The following is a 17,497-nucleotide window of genomic DNA, read 5'->3' as shown; positions in this document are numbered from 1 at the left end:
TGTAGCTTGGTTGGGGTTTCACCATCCTCCATCCACCCAGGACCCAAGACCGGGCTCCAGCTTCCAGTGGGTGAACCTCTCCTAAGTCCAGAGAGCAGGAACCAGGAATAAGAACAAGCTCTTACAATCCCCAGAGTGTAGGCAATTCTCCAATCTACCAAACATGAGTCAAAACTTCATGAAGGTATCAGATCATCTGTTTAATGCACACAAAAGGACTTTCTTTTATACAAGTTTTCAGGCCAGAGGCACACCCCCTGAACCTGGTGGTAAACTGTGACAAAAGGTACACAAACCAATGGGAACACATTAACAAAATAACACTCCCACATACACAGTAAAATCCCTCCCCTCTATCCTGGAGATAATTGGCTTAAGGAACTGCAGTAAACTCAATTATCTCCAGGTACAGAAAATATCTCCATTTTACACTAAAAGTAAAATACATAAAATACATAATTCCTATTATATTACACAGAACCCCCACATTTAACCTATCCCCAGATAGCTCAGATCTGAGCGCCCAATATAGGTGAACAGCGCTCAGATCCCACAAACAGAGTAAATTTGCCATGGGGTTAAAGTTTTGGGGAAACCTGTTGTAACAGAACCTTACAGTTCCCTGGTGCATGTGGAATAATCAGGGGGAATTGTACTTTATGCCATCTGTTCGGTAGAAATTCAACCTATAAATAAACGAATCAGACTACCGAACACCGGACCACCCTGCTGGTAATTAACCCCTTAAGGACACATGACATGTGTGACATGTCATGATTCCCTTTTATTCCAGAAGTTTGGTCCTTAAGGGGTTAAGGGATATTTTACCTCCCAGTTCTATTTCAGCCGTTCGCATGGGTCAGCACAAATCCTTTGTGTTAAGTATAGGTGGCCGCCATTTCGGGACTTTGCACGTGTGGCCATCTTACGCACGAACAGCGGTGTTTACCAGCAATCGTCTGGAACTAAAAACGGATACGCAAACAGGCGAACACCGCTGAGACCTCCATAGCACCAGGGATTCGTGTCAAAACTACCGAACACCCTGCTGTTCGGTAGAAAGACTTAATAGACTATGGGGATTCTAGCGACCATCAAGATTCGAATGGAGTCATAACTCCCGAACCGTTTATCCGAATGGACTGATTTTTGAATATGTGGTTCCCCTAAACTAGAGCTATCTTGGTTATTTTATGCCTCCCCCTGGGTGTGTTCTGTATGTGCACAACTGTAATAAAAACCAGGCTGGGTGTGCCAGCACCTCAGTTCTGCTTGACCCTTCAAAACGTAGCCTCGTCTCGTTCTTGGAAGGGGATTGTATTGGATTATTACCTTGCCTTTTTCTACAGCTGAACCTGACTCTCCCCCTGGATCTTGTGGATGGGATTTTACCAGCTCTACTTTTATACAGCAACTTGCAGGGAAAAGGACGTCTCCAACGGCTGATACCCTCTCATTACCAGGGTAGCTGTTACACCTGTGACGAGACCAATCTCGCCACTGTGCATTGGAGGAGCCTGGTTGCCCACCTGCTGCCTTTAGACTATGGCCCCATGTTGAAACGCTTGATTTTCCCCTGCAAAGACACGAACGCCGGGTCATTCGGTACTTGCCCTATTTGAAAAGTGAAACCCCAGATAGCTATGCTGTGGCGAAACCGACCTCGCCACGTTTCCTTGGAGGGGGCTGATTGCCCGCCTCTTGCCTTTGGACTATGGACCAGACTTTATGGGAATGTGATACCCCAGATAGCCATACCATGGAGCCTATTCATATAATGAAAGACTATGGGAAAGACTTTAGCTCCATGGCAATTGTACTGTGTGAGTAGGATCTGCGCGCTATTCGGTAGTTTTGTGCGTGCAGATCCCAGCTATCTGGGGATAGGTGAAATGTCTGTGTGCTATGTGTAAATGTGACTTTATGTATTTTAAAGTGTTTTATGTTGTTTTGCAACCATGTGGTTAATGGAGTCTGCCTTTAGTCCTGGGTAATTGGATTACTTCTCCAATTAACTCCAGGGCAGAAGGGAGGAAACCAGGGTGCATTGTGGGGATGTTTTTCTGCCAGCCAGAAAGGAACAAAAGATACTTTTAGTATCTTTTGAACCCCTGGTCGGATTCATGCCATTTTTTAATATGTTGTTCCCCTGAATGGATTGATTGTGGATATGTATTTTTATGTGAATGTGATGTATGGTTTTAAAGTTATGAAAGTTGTGTAAAAGTATATTTTACACTGTATGCATAATGGGATTATGTGTCACACTAAGGGGAGGGGATGTGTGGGAGGTAACATCTATGTCATTGGTTCTTTTATGCCTCCCCCTGGGTGTGGCCTGTATGTGTGAGTTGGAAATAAAAGCCAGGCTGGATGAGCCAGTCCAGAGTTCCTGTTTTACCCTCAAAGTGATGTGTCGTCTCATTATTGGGGGAAGGATTTATTGTATGCTGTTCCAGTTGACTGCTAGGAGTACAAGCCTATTCGTATGGTTCCTATTCAATGGTCTACAGCATTCATACGCTTGGGAGAATTTAAAGGTTTCTCGGATTCGGTGATTATGGTGTCTGCCAGAGTGCTTGGAGTCCTCAGGAAGCACTAGGAGCATCTTTCAACGGAGGTACCCAGTCGGGGTGCCAGTGGATCCGTTACATTGGTGGCAAGCGGTGGGATGGCGTCCTAGTGTGAGGTAAAGCAGCTCAGAGACACTGTTTGGATTTACAAATTGAGGGCAACGCTAGCAGTGGTGCAGCGCCCCTGGGAGCAGACAAGTATGGAAGGTTCTGGCTCTGGAGATGATTGGCTGGCCGAGGTGAGGCAGCGAGTGGCCGAGTATGGGGATGATATACCCATGGAGACACGCCGGGTGATCTGGAACCAGGTCATGGCTGAGCGAAACACAAGGCTGGACCGAGAATTCCGGTTGGCAAAAGAGAGGAAGTATGCTCAGCAGCAGGAGCGTTACAGCAGCCGAGTAGAGGCTGCATCCGAGGAGGTTAGCCGTCTTTCCCTGAGGCGGCGGGAGGAACCCGAAGTGGGGGTCCTCATAGACTGGTCCTGTGAGGAACCACAACAGGCAGGTAGAGATGGGACCAAGGTCTCTCCACCGGGCCCACCGGGATCCTGGGCAGCCGGCCCAGATCCCCAGCAGCAGCCAGAGTTGCCAGGTGGGAAAGCAGGTGGCCCTTACTCACAAATGTTGAGGGGCCTCACGGATTGGTCCTGGGAAGACCCACAGATGGCAGGTGGAGATGGGACTGCGGTCTCTCTACCGGCCCTACAGGGATGCTGGGCAGTCGGCCCAGATCCCCAGCGGCAGTGTGCGTTACAGGGAGCTGAAGGTGCCGTTCTTGCTCCCCAGCGGCAGTCTACGGTGCAGGGAGAGGAGCCTGTTATCCCCTCTCCCCAGCGGCTGAAGGTGTGTAAGGGAGAGGAGTTTGTTATTCCCTCTCCCCAGCGGCAGCGCAGCTCACCAAGGGGAGACAGTAAGCCCCTCACCAGCGCAGATGGGACCGTGGTCTCTGCGCCCTGCCTACAGGGAGTACAGAGGGTCAGCCCTGCTCCCCAGCGGCTGAAAGTGTGTAAGGGAGAGGAGTTTGTTACCCCCTCTCCCCAGCGGCAGCTTAGCGCACCAAGGGGAGACAGTAAGCCCCACACCAGCGCAGATGGGACCGTGGTCTCTGCGCCCAAGTTACAGGGAGCTAAAGGGGCCGTCCTCCCTCCCCAGCGGCAGTGTGATTTGTTGGGAATTGGGAGCCCAGTCTCCTTTCCCCAGCAGCAGGACACTGCATTGGGAGGAGAGACAGTCGGTCTCCCTCCACAAAGACTGAAAGTATGCATGGGAGAGGAGATTGTTACCACCTCTCCCCAGCGGCAGAGTGTTCTAATGGGAGAGGAGCTGGTTACCACCTCTCCCCAGCGGCAGCTTAATGTACCAGGGGGAGACTGTAAGCCCCACAACTGTGCAGATGGGACTGTGGTCTCTGCACCTACAGCACAGGGGGTAAGGACAGTCAGTCCTGTCCCCCAGCAACAAGGCTGCTTAGCCAAAGGGGAGACAGTCGGTCTCCCCCTCCAACAGCGGAGCTATGTATCCAAAGGGGAGACAGTCGGTCTCCAGCAGCAGAGCTGTGTAACTCAAGGGGAGACAGTCGGTCTCCAGCAGCTGAGCGGTGTAACTCAAGGGGAGACAGTCGGTCTCCAGCAGCAGAGCGGTGTATTTAAAGGGGAGACAGTCGGTCTCCACGAACCAGGCTCCAACCAGACTACTCCCGTGGTAGTGCTGGCAACAGGACAGAGTACCGCTGGTCTCTGCCCCCTCAGCAACCTACCAAGGCAGCCTACCAGTCCCCCACACAGCCGTGGTGAGGCACCTGAACCTGGACAAGATTCTCCCTCACCCAGGTGTAGTAACTGTTTATTGTGGGTGGGCTGCTCTGCTGTTTCTGTCTTGTGGGTGGGCTGCTGGACTAACAAGGGCACTGACCGGCAGGAGGTCAAGTACCCTGTTAGTCTGGGGGGTAAAGGGGAGAAGTGTGGCGAAACCGACCTCGCCACGTTTCCTTGGAGGGGGCTGATTGCCCGCCTCTTGCCTTTGGACTATGGACCAGACTTTATGGGAATGTGATACCCCAGATAGCCATACCATGGAGCCTATTCATATAATGAAAGACTATGGGAAAGACTTTAGCTCCATGGCAATTGTACTGTGTGAGTAGGATCTGCGCGCTATTCGGTAGTTTTGTGCGTGCAGATCCCAGCTATCTGGGGATAGGTGAAATGTCTGTGTGCTATGTGTAAATGTGACTTTATGTATTTTAAAGTGTTTTATGTTGTTTTGCAACCATGTGGTTAATGGAGTCTGCCTTTAGTCCTGGGTAATTGGATTACTTCTCCAATTAACTCCAGGGCAGAAGGGAGGAAACCAGGGTGCATTGTGGGGATGTTTTTCTGCCAGCCAGAAAGGAACAAAAGATACTTTTAGTATCTTTTGAACCCCTGGTCGGATTCATGCCATTTTTTAATATGTTGTTCCCCTGAATGGATTGATTGTGGATATGTATTTTTATGTGAATGTGATGTATGGTTTTAAAGTTATGAAAGTTGTGTAAAAGTATATTTTACACTGTATGCATAATGGGATTATGTGTCACACTAAGGGGAGGGGATGTGTGGGAGGTAACATCTATGTCATTGGTTCTTTTATGCCTCCCCCTGGGTGTGGCCTGTATGTGTGAGTTGGAAATAAAAGCCAGGCTGGATGAGCCAGTCCAGAGTTCCTGTTTTACCCTCAAAGTGATGTGTCGTCTCATTATTGGGGGAAGGATTTATTGTATGCTGTTCCAGTTGACTGCTAGGAGTACAAGCCTATTCGTATGGTTCCTATTCAATGGTCTACAGCATTCATACGCTTGGGAGAATTTAAAGGTTTCTCGGATTCGGTGATTATGGTGTCTGCCAGAGTGCTTGGAGTCCTCAGGAAGCACTAGGAGCATCTTTCAACGGAGGTACCCAGTCGGGGTGCCAGTGGATCCGTTACATATGCCATGGAGCCCATTTGTATAACGAAAGACTATGTGAAAGACTTTGGCTCCATGGCAATTGAACTGTATGTATGTGCTCTGAGCGCCATTCAGTAATAATGTGCGCTCAGATCTAAGCTATCTGGGGATATGTTGAATGTACCTGTTTTATGCAATAGCTGCACAGTTATGTATTTTATTGCTACCATGTGTTCAATTGAGTTTTGCCTCTGTCCTTGGAGATAATTGGATTACTTCCCAATTATCTCCAGGATATGTGGAACTGGTTTGGGGCAGAAAAGCCATGCTTCATTTGGTCACAAAGGACTTCGATCTAGCTCTTGAACCACTGGAACGATTTGTATGATTTTGACATATTTTTGTATTTGGAGTATGCTGATTCTGAAAATTTAAGTTTTATGTGAATGTGATGCATTTTAAAGTTATGAATAATGTGGAAAAACTGTATTTCTCTGCCTGTGATAATTACATTACCCATTGTGTAAGGTAATTGTATCACAGGCAGAGGGGAGGATTTTGTGTGGGAGTGTCTGAGTGTATCGTACGTGTTTATTGGTTGTTTTACAAAACCCTGTGGGTGGTACTAATTGTAACGGATCACCTGGCACCCCGACTGGGTACCTCCGTTGAAGGATGCTCCTAGCACATACAGAGGGCTCCAAGCACTCCGCCAGACACCACAACCACTGTAGACCCCACGAACCGCCGCAGCTTGGTTGGGGTCTCGCCATCTCCTACCCACCCTGGACCTACGACCAGGCTCCAGGTTCCAGTGGGTGAACCTCTCCTCCAAGAGAGTGAAGCAGGAACAAGCTCTTATAAGAGCTTAGAAGTGATTAGCTAAGAGAATATGCAGAGCATAGCAATCCCTTGTGGTGATATAGCAATTCCCCCAATAAGAGACAGGACTCTAGATTGAGGATGAAGTTTAATGGCAGGTGTGACGAGACCAATCGCGCCACATTGCATTGGAGAAGCCTGGTTGCCCGCCTGCTGCCTTTGGACTATGGCCCTGGGAGATTGGGCCCTTTAAAAAACGTATTCGGCCCTAACAGAGTACATGTCACTCATTCTGGCCCTTTAAACACAGTGGGGCCATTCGGTACTTGCCCTGTGTGAGCGGTGATACCCCCAGATAGCTATGCCATGGAGCCTATTCATATAATGAAAGACTATGGGAAAGACTATGGCTCCATGGCAATTAAACTGTATTTGTGTGGTCTGCGTGCCATTCACCTAATAATGTGCACTCAGACCTGAGCTATCTGGGGATATGTTACATGTCTGTGTTAAATGTATAAAAAGTAACTTTATGTATTTTAAAGTGTTTTACTGTCTTTGTGTAACCATGTGCTCAATGGAGTCTGCCTCTATCCCTGGATAATTGGATTACTTCCCCCCATTGTCTCCAGGATAGAGGCCTCTGTAAAACCTGTGTGAGCCAGATTTTGCCATGCTGCCAGCCAGGGCCCAAAATATACTTTTACTAACTTTTGAACCCCTGGTCTGATTCATGCCAATTTTTAATATGTTGTTCCCCTGAATGGATTGATTTGGAATATGTATTTTTATGGAGATTGAATGTATAGTTTTAAAGTTACAGTGTATGTGTGAAAACTGTATTTTTACTGTATGCTATAATTATGTTATATGTTTATCTGAGGGGAGGAGACGTGGGGGTGGTACCATGTATATGATTGGTTATTTTCAACCTTCCCCTGGGTGTGTTCTGTTTGTACCTTTTTGTAATAAAAAGCAGGCTGGGTGTTCCAGTCCTCAGTTCTTCTTGACCCTTCAAAACGTAGCCTCGTCTCGTTATTGGAGGGAATTGCTGTATCACACTGGTTTTGCTATGCTCTGCATATTCCCCTGAGCTTTAATCACTTAGCTCTTTTAAGAGCTTGTTCCGGATACGCTCTCCTGGAGGAGAGGTCTTCCCCACACGGTCCTGGAGGACAGAAACTGATCCAGGGTGGAAGGAAGACGGCGCGGCTCCAGTTAAGCTACGGCGGTTGTGGAGTGTGCGGTGGTTGTGGTGTCCAGTGCGGTGCTTGTGGTCCTCGGCGCAAGCTAGGAAGCGTCCATCAACGGAGGGTACTCGGTCGGAGTACACGGAGCTCCGTTACAGCAGGTACCCTGCTTTTATGGAGTGCTCCCCTGCAAGGGAGACGCCCACAGGCAAATAGGCATTAACCATTTAGATAACGGTTACATCCCACAGATTCCCTCCCCTCTGCTTGGGAGATAATTGAGTTTCTTACTGTATCCACTCAATTATCTCCAAGCTAAAACTTATAAATTTGTATACATTTTTATAACTCCAAAACTATACATCCAATATTAATAAAAGTCACATATTATTAGTCAGCACACTTTACTTACAAACATGTCCAAAATTCAGCAAATTACATCCAGGGGTTAAAGAGTTAGCTGGAAGTCCTTTATGACAGACCGCAAGCACATTTTCCTGCCCAAAACAGTTCCATGGATTTGGGCTGTGTGGTCGGTCTATTTTACACCGAGAAAATGACTAAGTCCCATTCGAACGAGCGTTCGAATCTTCGAACGGGACTTAGTCTCCAGCCACGGTGTCGAAGTAGGTACGGGTCAGCGGTGTTCGTGCAATTGGGTAGCCGGAAACAGTTCCATAGATTTGGCCGCACACACCGCTGACAGCGTTCGAATAAGTTAAAATGGCCGCCGCCACCATGTGTTCGTTTGTCGAATGGCGGCCACTTCGACGACTTCGGCACTTCGACTGCATCTGAAGTGCCAGTTTAAAAGTGGTAACACTGCTCCAAAGTATTTAAAGGGCCAGGAACAGCATTATACAAATCCATTATGCCCAAATGTAGTTCTTAAAAAGCAATACATCCCAGGGCCATAGTCGCAGGGCAGGAAGCTAGCGATCAGTCCTCTCCAATGCCCAGTGGCAAATGGCAGTTTGTTACACTAATGTGTAAGAATGTGTATATAAGAACAACAAACCCACAGCTCTGTCTGTTCCTGTTTTGACCCTCAACACGGAGCCTTGTCTCGTTCTTGGGGGGATTTATTGTATGCTGTTCCAGTTCGACTGCTAGGAGTGTAAACCTTTCGTATGGTTTTTCCTATTCAACTGTTTACAGCATTCGTATGTTTGAGAGCATTCAAATGCTTCTCCGGTTCGGTGGATTGGTGTCTACAGTAGCTGTGTGTGTGGAAGGGGAAGATCTACTAAACGGCGGTTTAACCCGGGTTTAGCTCGGCATTCTCTCACCTCACTTGAGCACACTATTATGCACTTGAAGGGAACTTTCCCTCACCTTTCTTTTTATTTGGAGCCTACCTTATTGGTGCGATTGACATAGGGACATCAGATTACCGATTTCTAGCGTTAGTGTTAGCCTTAGCACAGAACCCCCACGAAGGTGTTAACAGGAGATTGTAGGGAACTAGCATAGCGGTGTTCTTAGTAGCATTTTCCAAAGAATTGCAGCACCAACCGTCTGTATGCCACATTTCCTAGTGCTTATCCTTTATTCATAAGGAATTAATTCATAGCTATCACTTGAATTTTTAGCTATGCTCTTCTAATCAAGGCTTCCTCTCTGGTGTCCCAGTATATACTTTGTATTTTTTGTTTATCTGATGACCCCTATCTTCCAATAATAGGGCATCTAAATTGGCTTGTCACTCCACCTTAGATGGATTCAAGGAATAATATTTGAGTTTATTATCCCCCTGTTGCTCATACCTAAAGAGCTTTCATTGCATTCCCTAAGTATTCATATTGCTATGAACTGCCACTAGTTGTACTGATACAGCACAACAGGGGAATATAGTATTTATCAGCACCATCATTTGGATATACTGACACTATTGTATCCTTCTTGCGATAGAAGTTGTGACGAAGTGCCCTTCGCCACTTGTGCCTGGAGGGGACTACTGGCTAGCCTCCTGCCTTCCGACTATGGCCCCTGTGCTGATAGCTGTATTTTCCCCTGCAGAGAGGTTTATTTGTGTATTTCTGCTGGGGCATTCGGGACTTTCAGTATGTGAGTAGTGCTACCCCAGATAGCTATGCCATGGAGCCTATTTGTGTAACAAAGACTATGGAAAAGACTTTGGCTCCATGGCGATTTAACTGTATGTATTGATCTGAGCGCCATTTGGTAATAATGTGCGCTCAGATCTAAGCTATCTGAAGATATGTTGCATGTATATGTTTTATGTAGTATATGTTTTATGTAGTAATTGTAACATTGTGTAATTTTATGTATTTTTGCAACCATGTGGTTATTGGAGTCTTGCCTCTGTCCTGGGAGATAATTTGATTACTTCCCAATTATCTCCAGGATAGAGAGGAGGGATTGTGATGTCACGGTGGGAGTGTTTTGTTTGTATTGTCTGTGATTGGCTAATATCCAATATGTGTCCCATTGTTCCATCAGGTCCCCTAGGGGAGTGTCCACCTGGTGGACACTTACATAAATACCAGGCAGGTAGCCCTCAATAAACCAGATCATCTTGAACCTTTCTTGAAGCCTTGGCTCATGTTTGGGGTAAGGGATACCTATACTCTGGGGATTGCTATAATCACTTACTCCCCAGAGTAAGCTCTTGCAATAGCTTGATTTGTTCCTGCTACGCTCTCTGGATTTAGGAGAGGTCCACACACTGGGAGCTGGATCCTGGTCGTGGATCCAGGGTGGGTGGAGACGGCGAGACCCCGGCGCAGCTGTATCGCTGGAAGTGGGGTCTGCAGTGCTGATGGTGTCGGTTGGAGTGCTTGGAGTCCTCAGCGAGCACTAGGCGCATAGATTGGCAGAGGAACTCAGTCGGAGTGCCAGCGTTCCGTCACATTTGGTGGCAGCCATGGGATGGCGTCCTAGTGCGAGGAGAAGCAGCTCGGAGACACCGGTAACGTTTGGAATTACAATTTGAGGGCAACGCTAGTATTCGTACAGCGCCCCTGTTCACAGCAAACATGACCTATCGCTTTGAGGGTGACGCTTACAGGGAGGAGGTCAAGAGGCGGTTAACCAGATATGGCCTGAATCCTTCGACAGAGGCAATTCTGTCAACCCTGCGCAAGTTGGCTGAGGAGAATCGAGCGGCATGGGAATATGAGCTTTGATTGCGGAGATTGGGGCTGTGGCCAATTGGTCTCTCTCCCCAGCGGCGGCCTGAGTTCCAGGAGGAGGTGATGGTAGATCCTTCCACCGTACAGCAACCAGCGCCCTGGGGAGGGGAGGCAACCGGCCTCCCTTTCCAACAGCAGCCAGAGGTGGGCATCCTCAAAGACTTGTCCTGGGGGGACACACAGATGGCCAGCAGAGATGGGACCGAGGTCTCTCTGCCGGCCCTACAGGGATGCTGGGCATTCGGCCCAGGTCCCCAGCGGCAGTATACTATAAAGGGAGAGGAGACAACCGGTCTCTATCCCCAGCAGCGGCCTGAGTTCCAGGAGGATGTGATGGTAGATCCCTCCACCGTACAGCAACCAGCATCCTGGGAGAGGAGGCAACCGGCTTTCCATTTGGCTTATCCCTCCTGGAACATCATTACTGAATGGAGAGAACAGGAGAAGGGGAGAACAACCCTAACCACACTGGCGCAGATGGAACCGCGGTCTCTGTGCCAGTCCTACAGGGATGCTGGACGGGCGGTTCAGATCCCACACTATCCCCGCAGGGATACCAGGAGGAGGAGGTAAGCGAGCCCTCCCCTCCACAGCTACAACCCGACCGGGTCCTGGGGGCAGTGGATGAGCCTGCGATACCCACTGACCCCCTCCCAGCAGCAGAGCTGGCATCTGGGCAGAGCGCTGTTAGCCTCTGCCCCCCCTATTCCCCTGGTCCAGAGCCTGACTTATCACGGGTTACCCCAGCGGAAGAGCTGGCAGCAGAGCAGAGCGCCGCTGGCCTCTGCCCCCCAAGCAACACCAGCAGTTTGCCTAGCTGCACCAGAGAGACCGAGAGTGCTGCGCTGTCCCACTACAAACTTGAACCTACAGGCCAGTACCATTTATTGTGGGGGGGGGGTTACTCTGCATATTTTTCTTTGTGGGTGGGCTGCCCGACTAACCTAGGTACTGACCGGCAGAAGGTCAGGTACCTGTTTAGTCTTCCCCCCAAAGGGAAGATGTGTGACGAAGTGCCCTTCGCCACTTGTCCCTGGAGGGGACTACTGGCTAGCCCCCTGCCTTCCGACTATGGCCCCTGTGCTGATAGCTGTATTTTCTCCTGCAGGAAGGTTTATTTGTGTATTTCTGCTGGGGCATTCGGGACTTTCAGTATGTGAGTAGTGCTACCCCAGATAACTATGCCATGGAACCTATTTGTGTAACAAAAGACTATGGAAAAAACTTTGGCTCCATGGCGATTGAACTGTATGTAGGTGATCTGAGCGCCATTTGGTAATAATGTGCGCTCAGATCTAAGCTATCTGAGGATATGTTGCATGTATAAGTTTTATGTAGTAATTGTAACATTGTGTAATTTTATGTCTTTTTGCAACCATGTAGTTAATGGAGGCTTGCCTCTGTCCTGTGAGATAATTATATTACTTCCAAATTATCTCCAGGATAGAGAGGAGGGATTGTGATGTCATGGTGGGAGTGTTTTGCTTGTATTGTCTGTGATTGGCTAATATCCAATATGTGTCCCATTGTTCCTTCAGGTCCCCTAGGGGAGTGTCCACCTGGTGGACAATTACATAAATACCAGGCAGGTAGCCCTCAATAAACCAGATCATCTTGAACCTTTCTTGAAGCCTTGGCTCATGTTTGGGGGAAGGGATACCTACACTCTGGGGATTGCTAAAATCACTTACTCCCCAGAGTAAGCTCTTGCAATAGCTTGATGGAGATTGGATGTATGGTTTTAAAGTTACAGTGTATGTGTAAAAACTGTATTTTTACTGTCTGTGATAATTATGTTAAACCATAATTATATCACAGACAGAAGGGAGGATTTTGTGTGTAATTACTGGGAGTGGTTTCAATGATGTACGTGTATGATTGGTTGTTTTGTCCCTCCCTGTGGGTGGTCCTGTATTTACAAAATGGTAATAAATACCAAGCTGGGTGTTCCAGCCCTCAGATATTCTTGACCCTCAATACGTAGCCTTGTCTCGTTATTGGAGGGAACTGCTATATCACACTGGGGATTGCTATGCTCTGCATACTCCACTGAGCTTTAATCACTTTGTTCTTGTTCCTGATACCTTCTCCTGGAGGAGAGATCTTTCCCACACGGTCCTGAATGCTGGAGGTTCATTCAGGGTGGAAGGAAGACGGCGCGGCTCCAGTTAAGCTACGGCGGTTGTGGAGTCTGCGGTGGTTGTGGTGTCCCTTGTGCGGTGCTTGTGGTCCTTGGCGCAAGCTAGGAAGCGTCCATTAACGGTAGGATCCGTTACAGCCCCGGCAGAAATACACAAATAAACCTTTCTGCAGGGTAAAATACAGCTATCAGCACAGGGGCCATAGTCGGAAGGCTGGAGGCTAGCCAGTAGTCCCCTCCAGGCACAAGTGGCGAAGGGCACTTCGTCACACTAACCAATAACCACACAAAGCTGGCATTCCACCAGGATCATTACTGAATGGAGAGAACAGGAAATACAAACCGATAAGCACATACTGGAGCTGGCCAGGATCATTACTGAATGGAGAAAACCGGACATACTAACTGATACGCACATACAGGAGTTGGCATTCCACCAGGATCATTACTGAATGGAGAAAACCGGACATACTAACCGAAAAAACACATACTGGAGCTGGCATTCCACCAGGATCACTACTGAATGGAGAGAACAGGACATACTAACCGATAAGCACACAGAGCTGGCATTCCACCAGGATCATTACTGAATGGAGAGAACAGGACATACTAACCGATAAGCACATACTGGAGCTGGCATTCCACCAGGATAGAAACATAGAAACATAGAATGTGACGGCAGATAAGAACCATTCGGCCCATCTAGTCTGCCCAGTTTTCTAAATACTTTCATTAGTCCCTGGCCTTATCTTATAGTTAGGATAGCCTTATGCCTATCCCACGCATGCTTAAACGCCTTTACTGAGTTAACCTCTACCACTTCAGCTGGAAGCTATTCCATGCATCCACTACCCTCTCAGTAAAGTAATACTTCCTGATATTATTTTTAAACCTGTGTCCCTCTAATTTAAGACTATGTCCTCTTGTTGTGGTAGTTTTTCTTCTTTTAAATATAGTCTCCTCCTTTACTGTGTTGATTCCCTTTATGTATTTAAATGTTTCTATCATATCCCCCCTGTCTCGTCTTTCCTCCAAGCTATACATGTTAAGTTCCTTTAACCTTTTCTGGTAAGTTTTATCCTGCAATCCATGAACCAGTTTAGTAGCCCTTCTTTGAACTCTCTCTAAGGTATCAATATCCTTCTGAAGATAGGGTCTCCAGTACTGTGTACAGTACTCCAAGTGAGGTCTCACCAGTGTTCTGTACAATGGCATGAGCACTTCCCTCTTTCTACTGCTAATACCTCTCCCTATACAACCAAGCATTCTGCTAGCATTTCCTGCTGCTCTATTACATTGTCTGCCTACCTTTAAGTCATCAGAAATAATCACCCCTAAATCCCTTTCCTCAGATGTTGAGGTTAGGACTCTATCAAATATTCTGTACTCTGCCCTTGGGTTTTTACGTCCAAGATGCATTATCTTGCACTTATCCACATTAAATGTCAGTTGCCACAACTCTGACCATTTTTCTAGTTTACCTAAATCATTTTCCATTTGGCTTATCCCTCCTGGAACATCATTACTGAATGGAGAGAACAGGACATACTAACCAATAAACACATACTGGAGCTGGCATTCCACCAGGATCATTACTGAATGGAGTGAAAAGGACATTGTGAAAGACCTCTCTGTCTTTGAATTACTTTTATTTCTCCTTGGTTCGTCTGTTTGTTCGGCTATTACCTTGTCCGTACGGCCCCTACGTTTATTCCCCGTTTTACCGAAAGAACTGCCAAACGGCCGGCCACCCAGCATGGAAGTGTGGTGCTTGTTAACCTCTTGGCCTCATTAGAACGTTGTGGTTAACCGCAGACACTTCCTAATTGTCGAATGTCGACTGGGTGGTCGTCGTTCATATGAACGAACGCGTGGCGGCGGCCATCTTGGACACGCGAATGCCCAGCGGTGTTTGCCAACGATTTCATGGAACTGAAAACGGACACTATTTTCACATGAACACCGCTGAAGCTGCTGACCTCCCTTCTTCTGTTCTTCAGTTATACGAACGCTGTACCGTTCGGTACTTTTTATTACGAACAGAGCTACCCCAGTATGCTATCCCATGGAGCCCATTTGTATAACGAAAGACTATGTAAAAGATTTTGGCTCCATGGTGATTGAACTGTATGTATGTGATCTGAGCACTATTCGGTAATAAAGTGCGCTCAGATCTAAGCTATCTGGGGATACAGTGCATATGGGGGTTATATTCGGTAGTTTATAAGTTATGGATTTATATGTATTTTTCTCTATGCTTGTAAAATGGAGTTTACTATCTATCCTCAGAGATAATTGAGTTACTTCCCAATCATCCCCAGGATAGAGAGGACAGTCCCATACTGTTTCAAGGCTAGTGTTTATATCTGCACTGTGGTGATTGGCTAATGTAACATTTTGTCACAGTTTTCCACCAGGTCCCCTATGGGAGTGTCCACCTGGTGGGAGACCTGCATAGAAGGCGGGCATGTAGCCCAGATTAAACAGATTCCTGCTTGAATCTCGTAATTGGGGGGATTATTCGTATGGTTTTCCTGTTCGGCTGTTTGGAGCCCTTTATTCGTATGCTTTCTGGTTCAGCTGATTGGAGTGTTCGGTAGCTGCCTTTACATTTGGGAATGCTTTAACCCCTTCTACACTCGGGGTGCCGTTACAGACATACTAACCGATAAGCACATACTGGAGCTGGCATTCCACCAGGATCATTACTGAATGGAGAGAACAGAACATACCAACCGATAAGCACATACTGGAGCTGGCATTCCACCAGGATCATTACTGAATGGAGAGAACCGGACACACTAACTGATAAGCACATCCTGGAGCTGGCATTCCACCAGGATCATTACTGAATGGAGAGAACAGGACATACTAATGGATAAGCACATACTGGAGCTGGAATTCCACCAGGATCATTACTGAATGGAGTAAGCAGGACATACTAACCGATAAGCACATACTGGAGCTGACCGTTCTTTTTCTTGTCTGGGTCCCAGGCACTGAGTCTACACAGGGTTAAAGGGTCCTGATTTTCAGGTACCTCCAGTGAAATACTCTCTCTGTCAAAGGATGGAGCGTTATCATTTTCATCCCCAACATGAACCATTACATTAACTTCTGACATGCGTGGGGGGGACCCCCCATCCCGAGCAAACACTGAAAGCAGAAAACGTTAAAATGATTATAAATTGCTTACAACAGTACAGCATCAGTGTTACTAGAGTACAGTGCGCATGTCAGCTCTGTACCCCAATACAGTGAGCGTGCATGTCAGCATCGTACCCCGAATATACTGAGTGTGCATGTCAGCTCTGTACCCCATATATAATGAGCATGCATGTCAGCATCGTACCCCCAATATAATGAGCGTGCATGTCAGCATCGTACCCCGAATATACTGAGCGTGCATGTCAGCTCTGTACCCCATATATAATGAGCATGCATGTCAGCATCGTACCCCAATATAATGAGCGTACATGTCAGCATCGTACCCCCAATATAATTAGGGTGCATGTCAGCATCATACCCCAATATAATGAGCGTGCATGTCAGCTCCGTACCCCAATATAATGAGCGTGCATGTCAGCATCGTATCCCCAATAAAATGAGCGTGCAAGTCAGCATCGTACCCCAATATAATGAGCGTGCATGTCAGCTCTGTACCCCAATATAATGAGCGTGCATGTCAGCATTGTACCCCAATATAATGAGCATGCATGTCAGCTCTGTACCCCAATATAATGAGAGTGCATGTCAGTTTCGTACCCCCAATATAATAAGCGTGCATGTCAGCTGCGTACCCCAATATAGTGAGCGCGCATGTCAGCTGCGTACCCCAATATAGCGAGCGTGCATGTCAGCACTGTACCCCAATATAATGAGCGTGCATGTCAGCATTGTACCCCTAATATAGTGAGTGTGCATGTCAGCTTCGTACCCCAATATAGTGAGCGTACATGTCAGCTCTGTACCCCAACATAGTGAGTGTGCATGTCAACTCCATACAAGCTCTGTACCCCAATATAATGAGCTTGCGTGTCAGGATCATACCCCAATATAATGAGCGTGCAGGTCAGCTGCGTACCCCATGTCAGCTCCATATCCCAATATAGTAAGCATGCATGTCAGCTTCGTACCCCAATATAATAAGCGTGCATGTCAGCTGCGTACCCCAATATAGTGAGCGTGCATGTCAGCTCTGTACCCCAATATAATGATCTCACGTGTCAGCTCCGTACCCCAATATATTGAGCTTGCATGTCAGGATCATACCCCAATATAATGAGCGTACTTGTTAGCTCTGTACCCCAACATAGTGAGTGTGCAGGTCAGCTCCGTACCCCAATATAGTGAGTGTGCATGTCAGCTCCGTACCCCAATATAGTGAGCTTGCATTTGAGGATCATACCCCAATATAATGAGCGTACTTGTTAGCTCTGTACCCCAACATAGTGAGTGTGCATGTCAGCTCTGTACCCCAACATAGTGAGTGTGCATGTCAGCTCTGTACCCCAACATAGTGAGTGTGCATGTCAACTCCATACAAGCTCTGTACCCCAATATAATGAGCTTGCATGTCAGGATCATACCCCAATATAATGAGCGTGCAGGTCAGCTCCGTACCCCAATACAGTGAGCGTGCATGTCAGCTCCGTACCCCAATATAGTAAGCATGCATGTCAGCTGAGT

General features: G+C 47.4%; 1 protein-coding gene across 4 annotated transcripts in view; it reads right to left on the bottom strand.

The window, feature by feature from the left end:
• Positions 1–17,497, bottom strand: part of DCHS1 (dachsous cadherin-related 1) — a 194,304-nt gene that overhangs the window by 48,545 nt on the left and 128,262 nt on the right. For all 4 annotated transcript variants that reach the window (XM_063433387.1, XM_063433373.1, XM_063433379.1 and 1 more), the window contains exon 14: positions 15,755–15,964. In XM_063433387.1, coding sequence (XP_063289457.1) covers positions 15,755–15,964 — 210 coding nt within the window. The remainder of the gene's footprint in view (positions 1–15,754; positions 15,965–17,497) is intronic.

The sequence above is a fragment of the Pelobates fuscus genome, chromosome 1 (assembly GCF_036172605.1).
Source record: "Pelobates fuscus isolate aPelFus1 chromosome 1, aPelFus1.pri, whole genome shotgun sequence".
Lineage (NCBI taxonomy): Eukaryota > Metazoa > Chordata > Amphibia > Anura > Pelobatidae > Pelobates > Pelobates fuscus.
The sequence above is the reverse complement of the archived record's forward strand: the minus strand, read 5'-3'. Positions and strand labels throughout refer to the sequence as shown.